This window comes from Heterodontus francisci, chromosome 5 (genome assembly GCF_036365525.1).
Source record: "Heterodontus francisci isolate sHetFra1 chromosome 5, sHetFra1.hap1, whole genome shotgun sequence".
In the NCBI taxonomy this organism is placed as follows: domain Eukaryota; kingdom Metazoa; phylum Chordata; class Chondrichthyes; order Heterodontiformes; family Heterodontidae; genus Heterodontus; species Heterodontus francisci.
The window spans coordinates 145,439,984-145,465,043 of record NC_090375.1 but is presented as its reverse complement, the minus strand read 5'-3'; the positions used below and the strand labels follow the sequence as shown (position 1 = coordinate 145,465,043).

General features: G+C 45.5%; 1 protein-coding gene across 1 annotated transcript in view; it reads right to left on the bottom strand.

Annotated features, from left to right (window-relative positions):
- mal2 (mal, T cell differentiation protein 2) overlaps positions 1-21,308 on the bottom strand; it is a 47,610-nt gene extending 26,302 nt beyond the window's left edge. Inside the window, exons 1-2 of the mRNA XM_068032196.1 lie at positions 21,059-21,308; positions 20,777-20,947 (exon numbers count right to left, since the gene is read on the bottom strand). Coding sequence (XP_067888297.1) covers positions 20,777-20,947; positions 21,059-21,289 — 402 coding nt within the window. The 5' untranslated portion in view covers positions 21,290-21,308. The remainder of the gene's footprint in view (positions 1-20,776; positions 20,948-21,058) is intronic.
- Between the last annotated feature and the right edge of the window lie 3,752 nt (positions 21,309-25,060).

Here is a 25,060-nt window from a genome sequence, read left to right as displayed (position 1 = left end):
TGGAGCACTCCCTTCCATTCCAGGCTGTCACGGCCCACTCTGGCGTTGAAATCGCCAATGACGACAATTTAGTCCTTGGGAGGGGCATTCTGGATGACTTCACAGAGATCAGTGTAGAACTCATCTTTGTCAGCTGGGTTAGCCTTTAGGGTTGGAGCATTAGCACTGATGAGGGTTGCACGCTGCTGGTCTTGGGAGGGGCAGGCGAGGGACATGATGCGTTCGGACTGGCTGATTGGCAGGCTTGCAAGTTTAGTGGCAATAATCTTCTTCATGAAGCAGACACTGAAGAGGCGTTGTTCACCTTGAGGTCTACATGACCAGTAGAGGGTGTAGCCAGTGTTGTGTTCGGTTAGGCTACCTTACTCAGAGAAGCAGACCTCACTCAGGGCTGCTATATCATCAAGGACTAGTCTGGCTAGCTCATGGGCCACCAGGGCTGAGCTTTGTTGGGGGCAGCTGTTGTCACTGGAGTCGAGCATTGTTTTCACCTTCCAGAATTTTTCTCTTCCCATGTTTTGAAGCAAGGTTAGTAGTTTGCATTTTCTTCTGCCGTAGTTTGACTGCCTTAAGAGATGTCCGTTGACCGCGGCAAGCCAACTGGGTGTTAGGGAGTCAAGCATTTGTTCAGGCCCCCTTTTCTTGGCCCCTCTCCAATTTCAGAGCAATTAATGCAGTCTTTCAAAAAGGCTGCTTGGTCACTCAGGATGCTACCAGGTGATGTAATCTCTAGGTCGTCAAAATGAACGATATCCTGAGTGCCTGCATGCAGGATTGGAACAGCAGCTACCAGTGCCATCTTGCACCTGCCATTTTTGCCCCGTTCCTGTCGTTACAGGACTTACTTGAGTTATAGTTGAGGTGGATGGATTTCCTTCCTGCCTGCCCAGTGGTGCTTGAAGGTGGAGTACAGTTTGCGCTGACTGACCCAACCCTTTAAGCCTGGAGCACATCTGCCGTGGCCCAGAGAACTGGGACGGTGGCAGCGAGGTCTCCAAGCTGTAGGTTTGGATTCAGAGTTTTCTTCTCCTAGATGGGCTGCCAACTAAAGCTTGAAGGGACCCTCCTTCCCTTGCTATTTTATCCATAGCTGGTATGCCAACAATCTTAGCCCATGCAATATGGTGGGGTATGCCTTTGGTCCACAACATTGTCACTTGAGCCACTTGGAATCCTTCCACCCTGGCTATTACCTTTATCAAGAAAGGCATCCGCCCAGGTGGTGTCATGTACAATATTTCTCCCTTCATTACGTTTCGCCCATCAGCTGAAATGGTGTGGCATTTGGAGCCAGCAGTGAGAGCTGGGTGTAGATGAGGACCAGTGATTCCAGTCCATCCTACAAAGCTGGATGCAGCTGACTGCAAATATAATGGTACTACCTCTATCTGAACACCCCAAACAGCCCCCCTCCCCCCCACAACAAAGGAGTGCCAATGGCAAAATACACTCACAAGGAGTCAGTCCTGGATCGCTGGTCAAAGCACTTTGAAACTCTCTTCAGCATCAAGTGCACAGTGCATGATACGATCAATCGCATCCAACAGCTTGTCAAAGAACAAAATGAGAGCCCAACTCTGGAGGAAACAGTGACCAACCAGATGAAGAACAAAGCCCCCAGAGCCAATGGAATTCTACCTGCAACCTTGAAGCATGGTGGCCCTGTCCTATACACCAAGCTCCATGAGTTTTCCATGGGCTGTTGGGAACAGGGCAGGATTCCACGGGATCTTCATAATGAACAGCCAGAGGTTGTGGTAACATTGGTACCAACGACATAGGCAGGAAGAGTGATGAGGTCCTGCAGGGGGAGTTTGGTAGTAAGTTAAAAAAACAGGACCTCTAGGGTTGTAATCTCTGGATTACTCCCTGTGCCACGTGCCAGTGAGGCTAGAAATAGGAAGATAGTGCAGCTAAACACGTGGCTGAGCAGCTGGTGTAGAAGGGAGGGTTTCAGATATCTGGACCATTGGGCTCTCTTCAGGGACAGATGGGACCTGTACAAGGAGGACGGGTTGCATCTAAACTGGAGGGGCACTAATATCCTGGCTGCAAGGTTTGCTAGCGTCACTTGGGAGGATTTAAAACTAGCGTGGCAGGGGGGTGGGAACCAGAGCAGTAGGACAGCTAGTGAAGTAAATGAGGAGGACATAGTAAATAAGGCCAGTAGGACTAAGAGGAAGAGCAGGCAGGGAGATGTTGCTGAGCACAGTGGGACTGGTGGTCTGAAGTGCATTTGTTTCAATGCGAGAAGTATAACAGGTAAGGCAGATGAACTTAGAGCTTGGATTAGTACTTGGAAATATGATATTGTTGCTATTACAGAGACTTGGTTGAGGAAGGGCAGGATTGGCAGCTAAATGTTCCAGGCTTTAGAAGCTTCAGGCGGGATAGAGGGGGATGTAAAAGGGGTGGGGGAGTTGCATTACTGGTTAAGGAGAATATCACAGCTGTACTGCGGGAGGACACCTCAGAGCGGTCATGCAGCGAGGCAATATGCGTGGAGCTCAGGAATAGGAAGGGTGCAGTCACGATGTTGGGGGTTTATTACAGGCCTCCCAACAGCCAGCGGGAGGTAGAGGAGCAGATATGTAGACAGATTTTGGGAAGATGTAAAGGTAACAGGGTTGTAGTAATGGGTGATTTTAACTTCCCCATTATTGACTGGGACTCACTTAGTGCTAGGGGCTTGGATGGGGCACAATTTGTGAGGAGCATCCAGGAGGGCTTCTTGAAACAGTATGTAGATAGTCCAACTAGGGATGGGGCCATTCTGCACCTGGTATTGGGGAATGAGCCCGGCCAGGTGGTCGAAGTTTCAGTGGGGGAGCAATGACCATAATTCCATAAGTTTTAAGTTACTTGTGGTCCTCGGGTGAAGGTGCTGAACTGGGGGAAGGCTAATTATAACAATATTAGGCAGGAACTGAAGAATTTAGACTGGGGGCAGCTGTTTGAGGTTAAATCAACATCTGACATGTGGGAGTCTTTCAAACGTCAGCTGATTAGAATCCAGGACCAGCATGTTCCTGTGAGGAAGAAAGACAAGTTTGGCAAGTTTCAGGAAGCTTGGATAACACGGGATATTGTGAGCTTAGTCAAAAAGAAAAAGGAAGCATTTGTAAGGGCTGGAAGACTAGGAACAGATGAAGCACTTGAGGAATATAAAGACAGTAGGAAGGAACTTAAGCAAGGAGTTATGAACGGCTAAAAGGGTTCATGAAAAGTCATTGGCAAACAGGATTAAGGAAAATCCCAAGGCTTTTTATACATATATAAAGAGCAAGAGGGTAACCAGGGAAAGGGTTGGCCCACTCAAGGACAGAGATGGGAATCTATGCGTGGAGCCAGAGGAAATGGGTGAGGTGCTAAATGAGCACTTTGCATCAGTATTCACCAAGGAGAAGGATCTGGTGGATGATGAGCCTAGGGAAGGGAGTGCAGATAGTCTCAGTCATCTCATTATCAAAAAGGAGGTGGTGTTGGGTGTCTTGCAAAGCATTAAGGTAGATACGTTCCCAGGGCCTGATGGGATCTACCCTAGAATACTGAGGGAGGCAAGGGAAGAAATTGCTGTGGTCTTGACAGAAATCTTTGCATCCTCATTGGCTACAGGTGAGGTCCCAGAGGACTGGAGAATAGCCAATGTTGTTCCTTTGTTTAACAAGGGTGGTAAGGATAATCCAGGAAATTATAGGCCGGTGAGCCTTACGTCAGTGGTAGGGAAACTATTAGAGAGGATTCTTCGGGACAGGATTTACTCCCATTTGGAAACAAACGAAATTAGCGAGAGACAGCATGGTTTTGTGAAGGGGAGGTCGTGTCTTACTAATTTGTGGAAGTGACGAAGATGATTGATGAGGGAAGGGCGGTGGATGTTGTCTATATGGACTTTAGTAAAGCCTTTGACAAGGTCCTGCATGGCAGACTGGTGCAAAAGGTGAAGTCACATGGGATCAGAGGTGAGCTGGCAAGATGGATACAGAACTGGCTCAGTCACAGAAGACAGAGGGTAACAGTGGATGGGTGTTTTTCTGAATGGAGGGATGTGAATGGAGGGATGTGACTAGTGGTGTTCCGCAGGGATCAGTGCTGGGACCTTTGCTCTTTGCAGTATATATAAATGATTTGGAGGAAAATGTAGCTGGTCTGATTAGTAAGTTTGCGGACGACACAAAGGTTGGTGGAGTTGCGGATAATGATGAGGATTGTCAGAGGATACAGCAGGATATAGATCGGTTGGAGACTTGGGCGGAGAAATGGCAGATGGAGTTTAATCCAGACAAATGTGAGGTAATGCATTTTGGAAGGTCTAATGCAGGTGGGAGGTATACAGTAAATGGCAGAACCCTTAGGAGTATTGACAGGCAGAGAGATCTGGGCATACAGGTCCACAGGTCACTGAAAGTGGCAACGCAGGTGGATAAGGTAGTCAAGAAGGCATACGGCATGCTTGCCTTCATCAGTCGGGGCATAGAGTATAAAAATTGGCAAGTCATGTTGCAGCTGTACAGAACCTTAGTTCGGCCACACTTAGAATATTGCGTGCAATTCTGGTCGCCACACTACCAGAAGGACGTGGAGGCTTTGGAGAGGGTTCAGAGGAGGTTTACCAGGATGTTGCCTGGTCTGGAGGGCATTAGCTATGAGGAGAGGTTGGATAAACTTGGATTGTTTTCACTGGAACGACAGAGGTGGAGGGGCGACACGATAGAGGTTTACAAAGTTATAAGCGGCATGGACAGAGTGGATAGTCAGAAGCTTTTTCCCAGGGTGGAAGAGTCAGTTACTAGGGGACATAGGTTTAAGGTGCGAGGGGCAAAGTTTAGAGGGGATGTGCGAGGCAAGTTTTTTTTTTTTTTTTTTTTTTTTTTTTTACACAGAGGGTGGTGAGTGCCTGGAACGTGCTGCCAGGGGAGGTGGTGGAAGCAGATACGATAGCGACGTTTAAGAGACATCTTGACAAATATATGACTAGGAAGGGAATAGAGGGATATGGGCCCCGGAAGTGCAGAAGGTGTTAGTTTAGGCAGGCATCAAGATCGGCGCAGGCTTGGAGGGCCGAATGACCTGTTCCTGTGCTGTACTGTTCTTTGTTCTTTGCTGTTATCATCTTGTGTAAAAACAAAGGAGAAAAATCAGACTGCTCCAACTACTGTGGGATCATCCTCCTTTCTATGGCTGGGAAGATCCTGGCTAGAATACTTCTGAATAGGCTTGCGCCTGCCATTGCAAAAGAAAACCTCCCAGAGAGCCAGTGCGGTTTCAGAGCAAACAGAGGCATCACAGACATGGTATCTGCACTCAGACAATTACAAGAAAAGTGTCATGAACAAAACAAGGGCCTGTACGTCACTTTCTTGGACCTCACCAAGGCATTCGACATTGTGACCATAGATGGACTTTGGAAAATCCCTGAAAAGCTTGAATGCCCACCCAGGTTCCTGGCCATAGTGATGCAGTTTCATGAAAATCAGTACGGACAAGTCAAGCGAAACAGCGACCTCTCGAGCTCCTTCCGTATGTCCAATGGTGTGAAGCAGGAATGTGTGCTGGCCCCGACCCTATTCACCATGATGCTGCAGCAGGTAACGGGAGACCTTGAGGGAGTTTATATACACTTCCAGACAGAGGGAGGCCTTTACAAACTCAGGAGCCTTCAGGCTCAGACAAAGACACAAGAAAAACTCATCCAGGAACTTCTTTGAGTATGCTCTCCTGGCCCAGTCAGACCTGCAACGGACAACACAGTTTTCCAAGGCGACAGAACTCTTCGGGCTAAAAATCAGTTTCAAGAAAACTTGAAGTCCTGAATCAGCCTGTACCCCAAGAATATAGACCACCAAGCATGGTCATTGAGGGAACCGAGCTGAATGCCATCAATCAATTTACTGATTTGGGGAGTGTCATCTCATTTGATGCCACAGACAAGGCAGTGGACAATAGGCTCTCAAAAGCAAACAGTACATTTGGCAGACTCTACAAACGAGTGTGGAGCAACTACAGCCTCAGAGCACAGACCAAACTCAGTCTACAAAGCATAGTCCTCACCATCCTTCTGTCTGGCACTGAGTCATGGGTCCTATACCACGTCACGTACGCATTTTAGAGTGCTTCCATCAGCGCTGCCTCCGCAGGGTCAAGATCTGCCTGCAGGACCGCATCTCAAACATTGAAGTCCTGGAAACAGCCAACATCATCAGCATTGAGGCCATTCTCCTGCAAAGCCAGCTGCACTGGGCAGGTCACATTGCCCGGATGGACGACAGTCACCTGTCCAAGCTAGTGCAGTATGGAGAGCTGACCACAGGCAAAATGAACAGCGGGGCCCCAGGCAAATGTTTCAAGGACTCCCTGAAGAAGTCCCCCTCTGTGTGCCACATCGACCATCGCCAGTGGGAAGCGCAGGCCATAGATCGTGATACCTGGAGATGCTACATCAGGAGGGCTACAGACACCTTTGAGACTAAGTGAAGAACCAGCGTGAAAGAGAAAAGGGGAAGGATAAATCCAATTGCCCCCAGCAGCAACTACACCTTCACATGTACCCACTGTGGGAGAATGTGCCAGTCATAGATTGGCCTGACTAGCCACCAGCGGGCCTGCAGCCGATGACTACAACCGTCCCAAAATCTTCATCCGAGAAGACATACCAAGAGAGCAGCTACCTCACACCCTTCATTTGGAGGTATCCAATGTAGCAATAGGAGCCTGGCAAATGCAGCTGAAAGAAACATGCATGTGCGGATGCAGAAGTTGTCCGACGTACGCCATTATACCGGTGAGAGGCGCGCGCACGCGAAAAGGCGAGTTACGCAAGCAAAACCTGGATTACTTCTCCTTTCTGATGTTTATTATGGAGCACCATTTAATGTTGAGTTACTTTACCATCCCTTAGAATTTCTTTTACCAGATGTTTAAAAACAAACTTTCTATAAAAATTAACTCAGTAGAAAACAATCACACCTAAAATTTCCATGAAATGGAAAGTGAGAATTAATCCAAGAAGGAAGATTATTCACCATCAGAGCATGGAATTGATCAATAGGTTTCATCTACCTTCAATGTTTAAATAGGTCTTACTATTAATAGTGCAGTAGGAATGTCAAATATGAAATAAAGGGATCGTAGCTGTGACACTGATGTAGTTTCACTCACTGCACTTTACAAGAACTCAACCTGACAAGTTATTAAAAAATGGAAAGTGGACAATGTGCTTCAAAATGGCCAAAGGTCCAAAGACATTGCCTTCGTATATTCAAACTGTCTGGCAAGGATAAGAATACATTCCAAGCTATGAGGTGTCAAATGCACCCATCAAGAGACATTTTTGAATTGAATGGGTTCTTCTGAAGCAAAGGTGGTGTGAAATATCTACATCCTGGGACATTGTCAGTCACTACAAGGAGAAAGGTCTCATTTCCCCCAGCAGAAGAGAAACTTTTGGCTTTGAAGGTAGTTCTCCTAAGAGGGAGGGAGACCCAGGAAGAACCATCAACACTTATCCAGCTAACAGCTGGGAGAAAATCTAACAAGCAAAAAAAAAAGCCCTATTGTGAATTCTACATTTTCAACTTGTGTGGCAGAATTGGAAGTGATCCTCGATCTTCAAATTGTAGATTTCTCTGGTTTAAAGTTTAAACACCTCAGGCCTGCAACCAGAGAACTCAATCTGAATGGATTCAACAGGTTTACTGTAAACCCCGAAACCCTATCTCACTTCAAACCACTTACCCCTTTGGGCTCGAGGGGGTGCATGTGACAATTTCAGGACAAGGCATATTGCTCAATAAATCAATCTTCTGTTTTAAACCTACAAGAAAACCTGTTGCTGTTTATTTGACAAATAAAACACAAAAGGGGTTAAAACCCCCAATAACAAAACACCTGCTGCAGTCAGGTGGTAGTTGAACAGTGGGAATCACTCACACCACATGGTTGTAACAGAAACAGGCTCAAGAGAAAAAGAACCTAAATGATAAAACAGTAAGGACACACCTGAGGTGTTTCCAGTGAGGAAAATCTGGGCATGTCCTGGCAAATTGTTGATATTCCAAAAGAGGTACTGCAGTCAAGCCAGAATCTGTAGCTATGAAAGCATAAGCATGTGTTCTAACATAACTCAAGAACAAAGCACATAACAGAACTTTTTTTTTACAAAAAAGGAAAAATGACTCCTTTTGTATCCCAGGCAAAGAAAGAATCATCCTCAGGGATAGCAATTGTTTTCAAACCCTACTGGCAGCCAAGTTTACAAAAATGCCACCTAAAAATAGAATGGGTTGGGATAATTCCGAGCTTACCCACACAGGGGTAGACCTATTGCTGGGCAATGACTTGGCATGAAGCACAGTATTGTACCCAGAGGGTCCAGAACAGCCCATGGAGACTGGAGAAACTGAGGGGAACAAACATAACACTGCACTGCTGCAGAGGGCTGAGGAAGTCCCAAAAATCCCACAAGTGGTGACAGGGCCAGTAAAGATTAAAGAAGCTAAAGAAAAGCCAATAGAATTTTTAAAAAAAGCCTAAATAGAAGCAGTGGAATTAAAAAAAGGCCAAGGTGGAGCCAGAAGAGTTTAAAAGAGCTTAGATAAAAGCAAAGGTTGAAGGAAAAGCACCAGAGATAGGTTTAGCTGAAACCTTCTTTAAATGTTTAAATAGGGATAAGGAAAGTTCCCAAACAGGAAAGCCAAGAGGAGAGAAATGCCTCACCTAGCTGAAGCACCACAGGGGAGCACAGTGGAAACTAGACAACCAGCTGTGAGTAGTGTCCCAGGGGACATGGGGCAGATTATTGGTAAAACCCATTCCCAAAGAAAAAGGGAAGGTAAAATAACCCATGCAAGCAACACTTGTGAAAGGCACCAGAAAACAAAAAAAAAAAAGTGAGGTCAGTGTGGATATGCCCACTGAAAAAAAAAAAATCTAAGGTCAGGTTCTAAGTCCAGAGCTAACCAAACAGATTCAGAACTCACCAAGGACAACATTCAGGAGAATCCAGATGCCTCACAGGGACTCAAAAGACAAAAATCACCCACTATCACCCTTAAGATAAAAATTATCAATGTGCCAGAACCTGACCTATTAAACTCATGTGCTGTGGAAGCAGCAGGTAAGGGGTTAAGTACTATATACGCAGTGAAATTTGATAAAATGTAGCAATGGAAATTTGAATATCACAAGCCTAGGAACCGAAATGGTGGTAAACCTGATAAAAGGACACACCAAACGTTCTAAACTGAAGACTTCTGGGGCAAAACTTCAATGCCCCAAAAGGAAAAATTAAATTATAATTGTGCCTCGTCTGGAGACAGGATGATATAACACAAACTCAAAGAAATGGCTGTAACAGAAGGCTGCGTTTGCTGACAACGCTACCACTAGGTAGCGCTGCAGTGGCACACTGGTGAGCGGAGCAGAGCTTCACACATGGGTGAATACCCGTTGGCATTGCATTGCTGTAGGCATAAAGCGCATGAGCAGAGGCTAACCATGCACATTGCCTGAAGATGCACACGTCACACAATGACATCGGCACATGCGCTAACCAGTCCTGGCTAGACAGAACGCAGCACTCGCGCAGAGAACAGGAGCCCATCTGCCCGCTATCTTCAGGGATCTGTGAACATTCACTCCAAGGTCCCTCATTTCCTCTACACTTCAGTATTTTCCCCCATTAATTGTGTATTCCTTTGCCTTGTTTGAGCTCCCCAAATGCATCACCTCACATTTCTCCAGGCTGAATTCCATTTGCCACTTTTCTGCCATTCTGACCAGACCATCAATATCTTCCTGCAGCCTACAGCTATCCTCCTCACTATCTACCACACAGCCAATCTTTGTGTCGTCTGCAAACTTCTTGATCATGCCCCCTACATTTACATCCAGATTGTTAACATATACCACAAAAAGCAGGAGACCCAGTACTGAGCCCTGTGGAACACCACTGGAAACAGCCCTCCAGTCGCAAAATCACGCAACAATTACCCTTTGTTTCCTACCACTGAGCCAATTTTGTATACAAGGCATATCGCTTAATAATCAATCTTCTGTTTTAAGCTACAAGAAAATAGCTGCTGTTTAAAATAATGGGTTAAAATCCCAATAAAACATTTCCTGCAATCAGGTGGCAAATGAATAGTGGGAACCACCCACACTCCTCACCACATGGCCGTAACACTGTGCTCAACCAATGTCCGCAAGTATACTTTCCTGCAGGAGTCATTGAACAGCAATAAGCAACGGGAATACAAGGCATAAAAATAAAAGCAAAATACTGCGGACGCTGAACCACTCAGCAGGTCTGGCAGCATCTGTGGAAAGAGAAGCAGAGTTAAGGTTTCGGGTCAGTGACCCTTCTTCGGAACTAGCAAATATTAGAAATGTCAAAGGTTATAAGCAAGTGGGGTGGGGCAAGAGATAACAAAAGGAGGAGAAGGTGTAGATAGGACAAGGTCACAGAATAGCTGACCAAGAGGTCATGGAGCAAAGGCAAACAATATGTTAATGGTGTGTTGAAAGACAAAGCATTAGTACAGATAGGGTGTTAACGGACTGAAGATTGAACAGCAAGTACAAACATAAAAAAAACAGTGGGTAAGCAAACTGAACAAACTAAGATGAAATGAAAAACAAAAAATTGTAAAAAATGTAAAAAAGAAATAAAGACTAAAAATAAAAGTAAAATGGGGGGCCCGTCATGCTCTGAAATTACTGAACTCAATGTTCAGTCCGGCAGGCTGCAGTGTGCCTAATCGGTAAATGAGATGCTGTTCCAGTGAACATCAATGCAAGCTCGAGGAACACTGCAGCAAGCCCAGGATAGAGATGTGAGCATGAGAGCCTGGGGGGCCGGGGGTGGGGGAAAAGTGTTGAAATGGCAAGCAACCGGAAGCTCAGGGTCCTGCTTGCAATTTCTTTTCTTCCCTAACCCAAGGCTGCTGAGGCCATTGCACACCAATTGTCCTAGATGATCACCCAATTCTGCACAAACCAAGAATCAAACCTAATATATAGTTCAGCTACTTATGGTGATTATAGTCTCTGCTTTTTAAACCATGTTAACATGCTGCTCCTTACCCGGATACCACAAGATATGATCTCAGTAACCAACTCATTTCACTGTGGAACATCTTATGTCAAAGAAAACACAATCATGCTGTACAATATAAACCATTGCATAAAGAGAATACAAATGCACTGAATATGGACAAAACACATGAGACAATGGGTAATGTGTGTACCTTCAGCAAAGACAACTGCATTCATACTTTGACAATCCCAGGTGCCACATCTTTTCATACGAACATACAAATTAGGAGCAGGAGTAGGCCACTCAGCCCCTCGAGCCTGCTCCACCATTCAATAGTTCCTGGCTGACGGATTTTTCCACATTACCACCTACCCTTGATACCCTTTCACCCCCTTGCTTATCAAGAATCTATCTCTGCCTTAAACATATTCAAAGACTCTGCGCTCACCACCTTTTGAGGACAAGAGTTCTAAAGACTCACGACCCTCAGAAAAAAATTCTCATCTCTGTCTTAAATTTTAAAATAGTGACTCCTGGTTCTAGATACTCCCACAAAAGGAAACATCCTTTCCACATCCACCCTGTCAAAACCCCTCAGGATCTTATGCTTCAATAAAGTCACCTCTTAATCTTCTAAATTCCAGTGGATACACGCCTAGCCTGTCCAATCTTTCCTCATAAGGTAGCCTGCCCATTCCACGTATCAATCTCGTAAAACTTCTTGGAACTGCTTCCAACACATTTACATCCTTCCTTAACTAAGAAGACCAATACTGCACACAGTATTCCAGATGTGGTCTCACCAATGTCCTGTATAGCTGAAGCATAACCTCCATATTTTTGTATTCAATTCCCCTCGTGATAAACGATAACATTCTATTCTCTTTCCCAATTACGTGCTGTACCTGCATACTAACCTGTTGCGATTCATGTACTAGGAGCCCTCTGCATCTCAGCTCCGCAATCTCTCAGCATTTAGATAATATGCTTCTTTGTTATTCTCCCTGTCAAAATTGACAACTTTGTATTTTCCCACATCATACTCCATCTGCCAGATTTTTGCCCAATCACTTAACCTATCTATATCCCATTGTAGTTTCTTTATATCCCCTTCACAACCTACTTTCCTACTTATCTTTGTGTCATCAGCAAATTTAACAACCATACCTTCGGTCCCTTCATCCAAGTCATTTATATACATTGTAAAAAAGGTTGAGGTCCCAGCACAGCTTCCTGTGGCACAGCACTAGTTACATCCTACCAACAAGAAAATGACCCATTTATGCCTACTGTTTCCTGTTAACTAGCCAATCTTATATCCATGCCAATATGTTATCCCCTACACCATGAGCTTTTCCTTTTTGCAATAACATTTGATATGCCACCTTATCAAATGCCTTCTGGAAATCTAAGTACAATACATCCACCGGTTCCCCTTTATCCACAGCACATGTAACTCCCTCAAAGAGCTCCAATTAATTGGTTATACATGATTTCCCTTTCACAAAACCATGTTGACTCTGCCGGATTACCTTGAATTTTTCTAAGTGCCCTGCTATAACGTCTTTAATAATAGCTTCTCACATTTTCCCTATGACAGATGCTAAGCTTACTGGCCTGTAGTTTCCGGCTCTGTCTCACAGAACAAACATAGAACAGTACAGCACAGTACTGGCCCTTCGGCCCACGATGTTGTGCCGAACTTTTAACCTACTCTAAGATCAAACTAACTACCTACCCTTCATTCTACTATCATCCATGTACCTATCCAAGAGTCGCTTAAATGCCCCTAATGTATCTGCTTCTACTACCACCGCTGGCAGCGCATTCCACGCACCCACCACTCTCGGTGTAAAGAACCTACCTCTGACATCTCCCCGAAACCTTCCTCCAATCACCTTAAAATTATGCCCCCTGGTGATAGCCCTTTCCACCCTGGGAAAAAGTCTGACTATCCACTCTATCTATGCCTCTCATCATCTTGTACCCCTCTATCAAGTCACCTCTCATTCTTCTTCGCTCCAATGAGAAAAGCCCTAGCTCCCTCAATCTTTCTTCGTAGGACATGCCCTCCAGTCCAGGCAGCATCCTGGTAAATCTCCTCTGCACCCTCTCTAAAGCTTCCACATCCTTCCTATAACGAGGCGACTAGAACTGAACACAATATTCCAAGTGTGGTCAAACCAGGGCCTTATAGAGCTGCAGCATAACCTCGCGGCTCTTAAACTCAATCCCCCTGTTAATGAAGGCCAACACACCATACGCCTTCTTAACAACCCTATCAACTTGGGTGGTAACTTTGAGCGATCTATGGACATGGGCCCCAAGATCCCTCTGTTCCTCCACACTACCAAGAATCCTGTCTTTAAGCCTGTATTCCGCATTCAAATTCGACCTTCCAAAATGAATCACTTCACACTTTTCCAGGTTGAACTCCATTTGCCACTTCTCAGCCCAGCTCTGCATCCTGTCAATGTCCCGTTGCAACCTTCAACAGCCTTCCACACCATCCACAACTCCAGCAACCTTCGTGTCATCGGCGAACTTGCTAACCCAGCCTTCCACTTCCTCATCCAAGTCATTTATAAAAATCACAAAGAGCAGAGGTCCCAGAACAGATCCTTGTGGAACACCACTGGTCACTGAGCTCCATGCTAAATACTTTCCATCTACTACCACCCTCTGACTTCTATGGGCCAGCCAATTTTGTATCCATACAGCCAACTTTCCTTGAATCCCATGCCTCCTTACTTTCTGAATAAGCCTAGCATGGGGAACCTTATCAAACGCCTTGCTAAAATCCATATACACCACATCCACTGCTCTTCCTTCATCAATGTGTTTTGTCACATCTTCAAAGAATTCAATAAGGCTTGTGAGGCATGACCTGCCCCTTACAAAGCCATGTTGACTGTCTCTCATCAAACCATGCTTTTCCAAATAATCATAAATCCTGTCTCAGAATCCTCTCCAATAACTTGCCCACTACCGACGTAAGACTGACTGGTCTATAATTCCCAGAGTTATCCCTATTCCCTTTTTGAAGGAAGGAGTTACATTCGCTATTTTCCGGTCTAGCGGAACCTTCCCTGAATCTATGGAATTTTGGAAAATTAAACTAATACATCAACTATCTCACTTCTTTTAAGATCCTAGGATGAAGTCAATCAGGACCCAGGGACTTGACAGCCCACAGCTCCAACAATTTGTTCAGTACCACCTCCCTGGTGATCGTAACTTTCTTAAGTTCCTCCCTTCCACTTCCTGACTTACAGCTAATTCTGGGATGTTACTTGTACCCTCTATAGGTGAAGACCAATGCAAAATACCTGTTCAATTCATCTGCCATCTCCTTATTATCCATTATTAATTCCCCAGACTCACTTTCTATAGGACCAACGCTCACGTTAACTTTTTTAAAAATATCTATAGAAACTTACTGTTTGTATATTTCTAGCTAGCTTTCTCTCGTACTCTAATTCTACCTTCCTTATCAATCTCAGCTGTTTTTTTTTTAATATTCTTTCCAATCTTCTGACCTGCCACCCATCTTTGCACAATTATATTCTTTTTTTCTTTAAGTATGATACTATCGTTAGACAGACATGGATGGCAGGTCGCCCCCACTCCTCCTCCCCCCCCCCCCTTGGAATTTCTCACATTGGAATGCATCTATTGTGTATTCTGAAATATCCCCTTAAATATCTGCCACTGCATCTCCACTGATCTATCCCTTGCTAGTTTACTTTAGCTAGCTCTGCTTTCATGCCCTCATAATTGCCATCAAAGTTTAAAATACTGGTCTTGGACTCAGTCTTCTCTCCCTCAAACTGAATATACCATTCAAACATATTAAGATCGCTGCTACCTAGGTGCACCTTAACTATGAGGTCATTAATTTATCCTATCTCGTTGCACAATACCAGGTCCAGTATAGCCTGCTCTGGTTGGCTCCAGAACGTACTGTTCCAGGAAATTATCCCAAAAACATTTTATGTACTCATCTAGGCTACCTCTGCCATCTGATTTTTCCAGTCTATATGTAGATTAAAATCCCCCATGATTATCGCCGTACCTTTCTGACAGGCAGCCATTATTTCTTCCTTTATACCCCGTCCTTAAGCGTGGTTAACATTAGGGGGCCTGTACAGCACTCCCAAAAGTGACTACTTGCCTTCATGATTTCACATCTCTACCCAAACTGCTTCTGCATCCTGGTTTCCTGAACTTAAGTCATCCCTCTCTATTGCACTAATACCATTAATTGTCACTTCTCCACCTTTTCCTAGCTTCCTGTCAGACCAGTGTTTGTTTACCCCCTTCCCAGCAGTGATACCATTTTAACACTTGATGTGGCACAGAAGTTGCTTTTTTTCTACGATCTGGGATGTCAATTATATAATTCACTATTACTACTTTACTACTCTGTACGGGCCATTGAACCAGGCTTTCAAAAAGTGCTATTATCAATACAGGGAGCACCAACATGGGATGGAATTTTACACCCCCCAAACAAGCAGGCTGGTGGTTGGGGGCCAGGGGGGAAACAAAAGTAAAATGGAGTGGAGCACCCCCGTTGCAATTTTATGCAGAGCGGTGGCCGAACAGCACAAGCCTCAAAAAGCCAGCCTTCTTGTGGGCTGGTGGGGGGTGCCCTCCTGATTAGACACCCAGTGCCCCACGGTGGGCTATCCCCGAAGCTCCAACCGCCCCCAACACACAACACTTCTCCGCCCCCTAACTGACCACCCCACCCACCCCCCAGCCTCACCGGGGCCTGACTGACTGCCCCCAGCGAGGCCCTAAAAACCTTACTTTAGTTTCAGGGCCATCCTCCATCTTGCTTGCCACGGCTAGGCGTAGTCCAGCACTGGCCGCCACTCTCAGTAGCACTGCTGGGATTAAGAGCGGCGGCCCTCTGATTGGCCAGCAGCTCCATTAGGCAGGCCAACCTGCCTCAAGGAGGTGGAAGTCCCGCCCATGACCAATTAAAGGTCTGGGGAGCAAGAAGTCCTGGTCTGGCTCCTCAGGCCCGCCACCATTTCGGCCAGTGGACAGGGCCTCCTCCCCAATGAAAAATTCTGGCCCTGGTCTCCAGGTGGAAATGTTCTGGCCTTGGCATGTTTATCCACCTGCCTTTTCATAGGTGTCCGGGAGGTTTTAGGTGCTCCTGAGCCACCACACAGGCTCTTGTCAGCTGTTCTCAGAACATGGAGATGAAGTCTAACAGGGAAGCTTCGTCCCCATGTCCCATAAACTCTCCTTGATTAGTTTGAGGACCTCTCACCTCATGTCCATAAACTAATTCAAAGGGACTAAAGCCAGTGGTCCCATGGGGTGAGTCTCTTGCAGCAAACAGAAGAAATCCCAGCCCTTTGCCCCAGTCACGAGGGTACTCATTGCAGTATGCCCTGATCATTGTCTGGTGATACTACTCCAAAACCCCTTGTGACTGTGGGTGGAAGGCTGAGGGCTTTAACTGGGTTATGCCCAGATTACCCAGGACCTTTTGAAAAATGCTGGACATAGTTTGTGCCCCGATCCGACTGGATCTCAACAGGCAGCCCATATTGGGTGAAGAATTGGGTTAGCTCCTCCACTACTACCTTGGCAGAGATAGCTCTTAGAGGGATAACCTCTGGAAAATCAGGTAGCCACATCCATAATAATGAGAAAATACTGGTATCCCCCTTTTGTTTTTGGCAAGGGTCCCACATGATCTACTAACACTCTGAAGGGTTCCCCAAAAGCAGGTCTGGGAATTAGAGGTGCAGGTGCTTTTGTAGGTTGAGGCTTCCCCACAACCTGGCACATGTGGCAAGTCTTCCAGAACTCCACCACATTCTTGTGGAGTTGTGGCCAGTGAAAATGCTGTCTGATGCGAGCTTACATGTCCAGCCATTGGAATCTCGTGGGCGATTCCCAATATTTCCTTACAGTACACTAAGATTGGTGGAGTAGCAGATACTGAAGGGGACTGTCAGAGAATACAGCAGAATATAGATAGATTGGAGAGTTGGGCAGAGAAATGGCAGATGGAGTTCAATCAGGGTAAATGCGAGGTGATGCATTTTGGAACATCCAATTCAAGAGTGAACTATACAGTAAATGGAAAAGTCCTGGGGAAAATTGATGTACAGAGAGATTTGGGTGTTCAGGTCCATTGTTCCCTGAAGGTGGCAACGCAGGTCAATAGAGTGGTCAAGAAGGCATACGGCATGCTTTCCTTCATCGGACGGGGTATTGAGTACAAGAGTTGGCAGGTCATGTTACAGTTGAATAGGACTTTGGTTCGGCCACATTTGGAATACTGCGTGCAGTTCTGGTCGCTACATTACTAAAAGGATGTGGATGCTTTGGAGAGGGTGCACAGGAGGTTCACCAGGATGTTGCCTGGTATGGAGGGCGCTAGCTATGAAGAGAGGTTGAGTAGATTAGGATTATTTTCATTAGAAAGGCGGAGGTTGAGGGGGGACCTGATTGAGGTGTACAAAATCATGAGAGGTATAGACAGGGTGGATAGCAAGAAGCTTTTTCCCCCCAGAGTGGGGGATTCAAATACTAGGGGTCACGAGTTCAAAGTGAGAGGGGAAAAGTTTAGGGGGCATATGCGTGGAAAGTTCTTTATGCAGAGGGTGGTGGGTGCCTGGAACGCGTTGCCAGCGGAGGTGGTAGATGCGAACACGATAGCGTCTTTTAAGATGTATCTAGACAGATACATGAATGGGCAGGAAGCAGAGAGATACAGACTCTTAGAAAACAGGAGACATGTTTAGGTAGAGGATCTGGATCGGCGCAGGCTTGGAGGGCCGAAGGGCCTGTTCCTGTGCTGTAATTTCCTTTGTCTTTGTTCTACCTTGGCAGCACTACCACCTGGTGAACCACCACCCACTCTTCATCTGCTGGTCTGTGAGGAGGTCTGCACTTCATCAGCACCTCATCTTTTAATTGGTAGCACTCAAACTCCCTGTGCTTCAGCTTCAGTTTGGACAGTCTGTGCTAACTTTAACCCTGGGTTGGCTTGCTGAGCCTTGACTCATCCTCTGGGTCCTCCAACTTTCCAGAGATGGTTACACACAACCAGACAACAGGGTAATCGGTCTGCAATGCCAGTTCAGCCTTCTCTGACAGAGCTTGTTTGGACATGGGCTACCAGACAATCAGGAAAAATGCCAGGGACCTTTTCCTGCAACTGCTCTCTCCCTGACCTCTTTCAGTCTCTCTCTCTCTCTCTAAAACCACTGGGGAAGTACCACCTTCATCCCCCGCCAGATCATTACCCAGAGGCATGTCGACACTGTTCACAGGTAAGGGATAATCCCCAAGGTTACTGGTCCTGAAACAAGATTGCACTCCAGGTGCACCCGGTATAAAAGGTATGGGCATAATTTGCTCTGATACTGTTTACTAGCACTTTAGCATTCAATGCACTTTCTGGGGGGGAGGGGGGGGGGCGGTGGGGAAGCAGACGTGGAAGATCATGCCTTCTGTATCCCTGGCCCCTGTATCCCCACGTATAACTATTGGCTTACTCGCCTCACTCAAGAGGTCACTTTTCCTCTGGACACAAAAATCCTGGAAACCCTCAGGGATTTTGAGATATGTTTTCATGCACTCTTAGCAGTAGGTTTACCGGGTTTTACTGGCACACAGTTAAAGCCACAGCCTAGTCCGCTGTGCTTTCCATCAGGGCCCCCTTTCCTGCACTGGTCTGGTGTACCCAGACTGTATCTTAGCTAATGTTACTTTATCTGTTTCAGATTCTATGCCTGTCGCCAGTTCTTCAGTGTTAATTTTAAATTGGTTGGCCACAAGTTAAGATTTTGGATTTCTGAGCTTTTGGATGGATAGTAATCTTTAGCTGCCCAGCTCTTCAACAGATAGGGCTTTTAACCTGCCTAAGTTACTTCACTCTGTTCTAGGAAGGTACTGGCCTTGAATTTTCTTCTTTATTCATTTATGGGATGTGGGCGTCGCTGGCCAGACAGCATTTATTGCCCATCCCCCAATTGCCCTTGAGAAGGTGATGGAGAGCTGCCTTCTTGAACCACTGCAGTCCATGTGGGGTAGGTACACCCACAATGCTATTAGGAAGAGAGTTCCAGGAGTTTCCCCCCCCCCCCCATGCTTGCAGTTACAGCAAACAGCTCCATCTGCTCAGGTACCATCATTCTCCTATTCTTTAAAAACCTCACTGTGACCCCTCTCCACTTGAAAACTACCATCCGACTTCAAACATCACTTTCCTCTCAAACAAAAAGACAGACCTGCATTTATATAACACTTTACACAGCCACCAGACATCTCAAAGCACTTAACAGCTAATGAAGTACTTTCTGGAGGTATAGTCACTGTTGTAATGTAGCAAACACAGCTGGCCTCAAATTTCCATTGCAATAAACTTCAGCTCATCTAAGATTCTGCTGCTGATATCCTAACAGAAAGTTCCTTTCAGCTATGGAGTACAGTAACATAGTGGTTATGTTACTGATGATCTGGAGACAAGTTCAAATCCAATCTGGAATAAAAAACTACTATCAGTAATGGGGACCATGAAACTACCATTTTGTCACAAATCCAACGTCCTTTCGAGAAGCAAATCATACCTCCATACCCAGTTTAGCCAAATGTGACTGCAGATCCATGGAAATATGATTGATACTTCACTGCTCTCTGAAATGGCCTAGCAAGCCATTCAATTGTATTCAAGGCAGTGACTCACTACCATCTTCTCAAGGGCAATTAAGGATGGGAAATAAATGCTGACCTTTGCCAGCAACACCCTATCCCATGAATGAATAAAGAAAACTCTTGTTCACCAACCTACACTAACAACCTTGCCTCTCCCTATTTCAGTAACTTTCTCCAGCCCTACAACCCTCAAGAACTCTGCCTACCTCCAACTATGCCCTTGTGCATCTCCTTTCACCTCAACTCTAGCAGCATGCTTTCAGCCCTCTCAAGGTCTAGAATTCCCTCTGTACACCTCTTCATAAAAACTTACCTCTGATCAAGTTTTCAGTTACCTTACCTAATAGCTCCTCATATTAATGCTTTATGATTACAATGTGGTCAGTTGGCACATTTGACTACATTAAAAAGCACTATAAGACAAGCAAATTGCCATTAGACCATGATGTAGCCATACACAATTCCCAAGGACCACCTGTCAGAATAAATCAAATCCAGAAATATCAATTTGAATTGCTATTTAGGTTTGAGTTAGCCGTTTCAGCTAAGATGCCGACTGAGCATGACGACTGACTTCAGTGCAGAGTCAGAAACAGGAAAGATCAGATTCTTAACGAGTTGTGCTATATTATGAATTGTACCAACCAAGAGTGCATCCAAACTAATAAACTTACCTTTCAGCAATCTGTTTTGTTTCATATTCCCAGTTTTGTTATGTTTACTTCAGATTCGGAAACTTGCCCTGCTACAAATCAAAGTAAAACTGCTCTGGAAATGTTCAGGCTCCCTGTAATACCACTGTACACCAACAGGCCAACAATCTGGCTTCTTACTTCACGAAAGTGAAAAAAGTAGTTTAGTTACAACGCTTTGGGATATTAGATCTTACAGACGGGGTTAAAAGTGGTGAGTGGATAGTTTCAGGAGTTTGCAGACAAGTACATACATTTAACTTTCCTCCAACGCTGAGCAGTGATGCCACGGATGGTTTACTTTCACCCGGTATTACGATCCCCAGTGATTACTCGGTAACAAGCGACATTTACTTACCACCAAATTCCAGTCGGTATCCAATCGGTCGGCTAGTCCGCACAGATACACAGACAGGTATAGGGACGAACACAGGAACATGGTGACGGCCACAAACATCACCCAACCTTGCATCAGAGTCACGGGGACATTGGACGAGGCGACCAGAATCCACACCAACCCTCCGAACAACTTTCGGTAAAAGAGCAGAGAGAGAGATTAATACCCCAAAAGAGCAAACACGCTCGGCGCCACCGCCCAGCTCTACAAGCAGCTCTTGCAACGACTGTATCGACTACTCACAATCTCCAAACAGATGAAGGCGCCGGAATAGGTTTGCAGAACCGACGTGCCGAAAGGTAAGGTGATCCGAGAAACCGGGAAGGCCACGGTGTTGGGGTTTGCAACGGGAGCCGACATAGTGCGTGCAGCTCCCAACAGGTAACAGGAGAGAGACCTGGGGCGGCACCACGTGATGCTGCTCGTGGACAGGTGCTGGTAATCCCGGAGCACGCGCCCCACCCCGCACAGCATAGTTCACCGGGCTGCTGGTCTAATATAGAGAAGTGCAGCAAGACCGCCTGCTCACTATGTCCCAGCTAACCACCTGCAGATTGGTTATGAGAGGTGGGCGATAGTGAGATTAATTATGCCTCTTATTTAAGGACTGCACTACAATATAATAACACATCTTTCGGGCATTGTGAGGTGGAAAAATCTACGCGCGACTGGTTAAACTGAGGTGATCACCTGGTAATAAGTATCAAGATGTCCTTCAAAGCAGCCATTGCACCTGCTAGAGAATACGTCAAAAATTGAGGAGAAAGGCAAACACGTTTGATGATGCTTTTGAGGTCGTGTCATATTTCAACTGGCTCTGGTATAGTCTTAAAACGAATAAGGTTTAGTGATTTCAGGATTAAGTGTCATAGCCAGATTTGTTGTAACAGCAACAGGCGTTGTTTGTGGTATGCAGGTAAGAATCATTGGATATTGTCCCTGAAAGCCAGCACACAATTAAGCTTGCAAAGCACTAAAAGTTAAATGATGCAGCAACTCTATTTTTAAAAACAATTCGTTATATTCCCTGACAAAATCCATTGTGTGAACTGCTAAAGGAGTTGCATGCTTTACTTGGTATTATTTATAGCAGATCTGCTAATATTGTGATTATGCAACCAACATGTGAAAAGCAAAAGGAGGGGATAAAGGGCACGGAAAAAATAGAGGACAGGAGGATGATGGGAGAGAGGAAAGGTATAGAGGAGGGGGCATAAAAGGAGTTGGTGGTGGGGAGGGTGAAACAGACGGGAGCAAAAGCAGGGAACCAACAACAGTGTTGTGAAGGTGAAAGAGCAAGGTGGGGTGGGGCTAGGATGAGATGGACTTACACAATAAAACCTCAACAGCACTACCAGCCCAGCATTTAAATCCAGCACATGGAAGGGGATTGCAAAACCAGTGAATGGCAAAGGGAGGAACAGCATAAAAAATTAGTCTGCTGAGGAGTGGATGGCAGCAAGATGGGGGATGGGGGATGGGGGGGGGGGGGGAGAGAGAGGAGGGTGTTGGTGGTGGTGGTGGATGAGGAAGGGCTCTGTCAGTGAAAAAAAAACTTTGGGAAGCAGCTGCTTACGCAGTGCATGCAGGACATTGGCACTGCCTGGGCTGGTCAACTTTCTGGCTAATGTGCAGTCATTGGAGGGGCTTGTTGAGTCTATTTGGATGTGTTACCACCATTATCTTTCTACCCATTTCAGCTATTTACTGCTGTAGGGCATTGCATACCATGGCCACTGACCAATTTTATTCACTTATCTATTCATTCTTGGGATGTGAGCATCCCTGGTAAGGCCAGCATTTATTTTCCATCCCTAATTGCCCTTGAAAAGTTGGTGCTTCCTTGAAAGGCTGCAATCTGTGCAGTGAAGATGTGCCCACAATGCTGTTAGCAAGGCAATATCAAGATTGTGACCAAGTGATGATGAAGAAATGGCTATATATTGTTACGACAGGTGAGAGATGATGGGGATGGTTCCCCCTTTTCACCTCTCGACAAACCGAAGACAGTTTTTTAAAAAATAGGTGTTTTTTAACCCCGAATCCTTTCCTCATCAATGTTATGACGGTGCTTTTTGTTCAGTGTTTTTTTGAGAACTCATGTATTTTAGAATTCTGGACATTGTTTTATTTGGGAAAACTGGAAAGGATTCCATGCATTTTTTGTCACTTGGGTCAGGTCATTGAAAGGACACTGAGAGGTCTTTTTTGAAAACAACATTTACTGGAAGTCAGCTGTCTTCAGATAAATATCCAGCAGAGGTCTTTTGACCTGGGGGAGATGTTTACAGAGAAGTGACAGGTAAAAATTTATAGGGGTCTGGAAGCTTGACTCTTGAGATATTGCTTTTGGTTTTACTTTGGACAGTGTGTTGGGGGTGTAAACTGTTTAGAAGGCAGTTGGAGAAAACCAGCCAAGAGAGCAGTCACCATCAGCACCCTCTTCCATCTCTTTGAGAACTTCCTGAAAATCAACTGTAAGTAATAGAGAAACTGATGCTGCATTTCTCCTGAAAAGCCTGCCAAACTGTTGCTCAACATCTCCTGAAAAAAGCTGTTCTAGAAAGATCCCAGTGACAGCCTTCTACTTGTATTTGGGACGCCAAACCAAAAAAGGGACAACTGACATCTTTCCATAGCTTCTCTTATTTAGAAAATAGAACATAGAACATTACAGCGCAGTACAGGCCCTTCAGCCCTCGATGTTGCGCCAACCTGTGAAACCATCTGACCTACACTATTCCATTTTCATCCATATGTCTATCCAATGACCACTTAAATGGCCTTAAAGTTGGCGAGTCTACTACTGTTGCAGGCAGGGCGTTCCACGCCCCTACTACTCTCTGTGTAAAGAAACTACCTCTGACATCTGTCCTATATCTATCACCCCTCAACTTAAAGCTATGTCCCCTCGTGTTTGCCATCACCATCCGAGGAAAAAGGCTTTCACTATCCACCCTGTCCAACCCTTTGATTATCTTATATGTCTCTATTAAGTCACCTCTTCTCCTCCTTCTCTCTAACGAAAACAACCTCAAGTCTCTCAGCCTTTCCTCGTAAGACCTTCCCTCCATACCAGGCAACATCCTAGTAAATCTCCTCTGCACCTTTTCCAAAGCTTCCACATCCTTCCTATAATGCGGTGACCAGAACTGCACGCAATACTCCAGGTGCGGCCGCACCAGAGTTCTGTACAGCTGCAGCATGACCTCGTGGCTCCTAAACTCGATCCCCCTACTAATAAAAGCTAACACACCATATGCCTTCTTAACAGCTCTATTAACCTGGGTGGCAACTTTCAGGGATTTATGTACCTGGACACCAAGATCTCTCTGCTCATCTACACTACCAAGAATCTTCCCATTAGCCCAGTATTCTGCAATCCTGTTACTCCTTCCGAAGTGAATCACCTCACACATTTCCGCATTAAACTCCATTTGCCATCTCTCAGCCCAGCTCTGCAGCCTATCTATGTCCCTCTGTAACCTACAACATCCTTCGGCACTATCCACAACTCCACCGACCTTCGTGTCATCCGCAAATTTACTAACCCACCCTTCTACACCCTCATCCAGGTCATTTATAAAAATGACAAACAGCAGTGGCCCCAAAACAGATCCTTGCGGTACACCACTAGAAACTATACTCCAGGATGAACATTTACCATCAACCACCACCCTCTGTCTTCTTTCAGCTAGCCAATTTCTGATCCAAAGCTCTAATTCACCTTCAATCCCATACTTCTGTATTTTCTGCAATAGCCTACCGTGGGGAACTTTATCAAACGCCTTACTGAAATCCATATAGACCACATCCACGGCTTTACCCTCATCCACCTGTTTGGTCACCTTGTCAAAAAACTCAATAAGGTTTGTGAGGCACGACCTACCCTTCACAAAACCGTGCTGACTATCGCAAATGAACTTATTCTTTTCAAGATGATTATAAATCCTATCTCTTATAACCTTTTCCAACATTTTACCCACAACCGAAGTAAGGCTCACAGGTCTATAATTACCAGGGCTGTCTCTACTCCCCTTCTTGAACAAGGGGACAACATTTGCTATCCTCCAGTCTTCCGGCACTATTCCTGTCGACAACGACGACATAAAAATCAAGGACAAAGGCTCTGCAATCTCCTCCCTGGCTTCCCAGAGAATCCTAGGATAAATCCCATCTGGCCCAGGGGACTTATCTATTTTCACACTTTCCAAAATTGCTAACACCTCCTCCTTGTGAACCTCA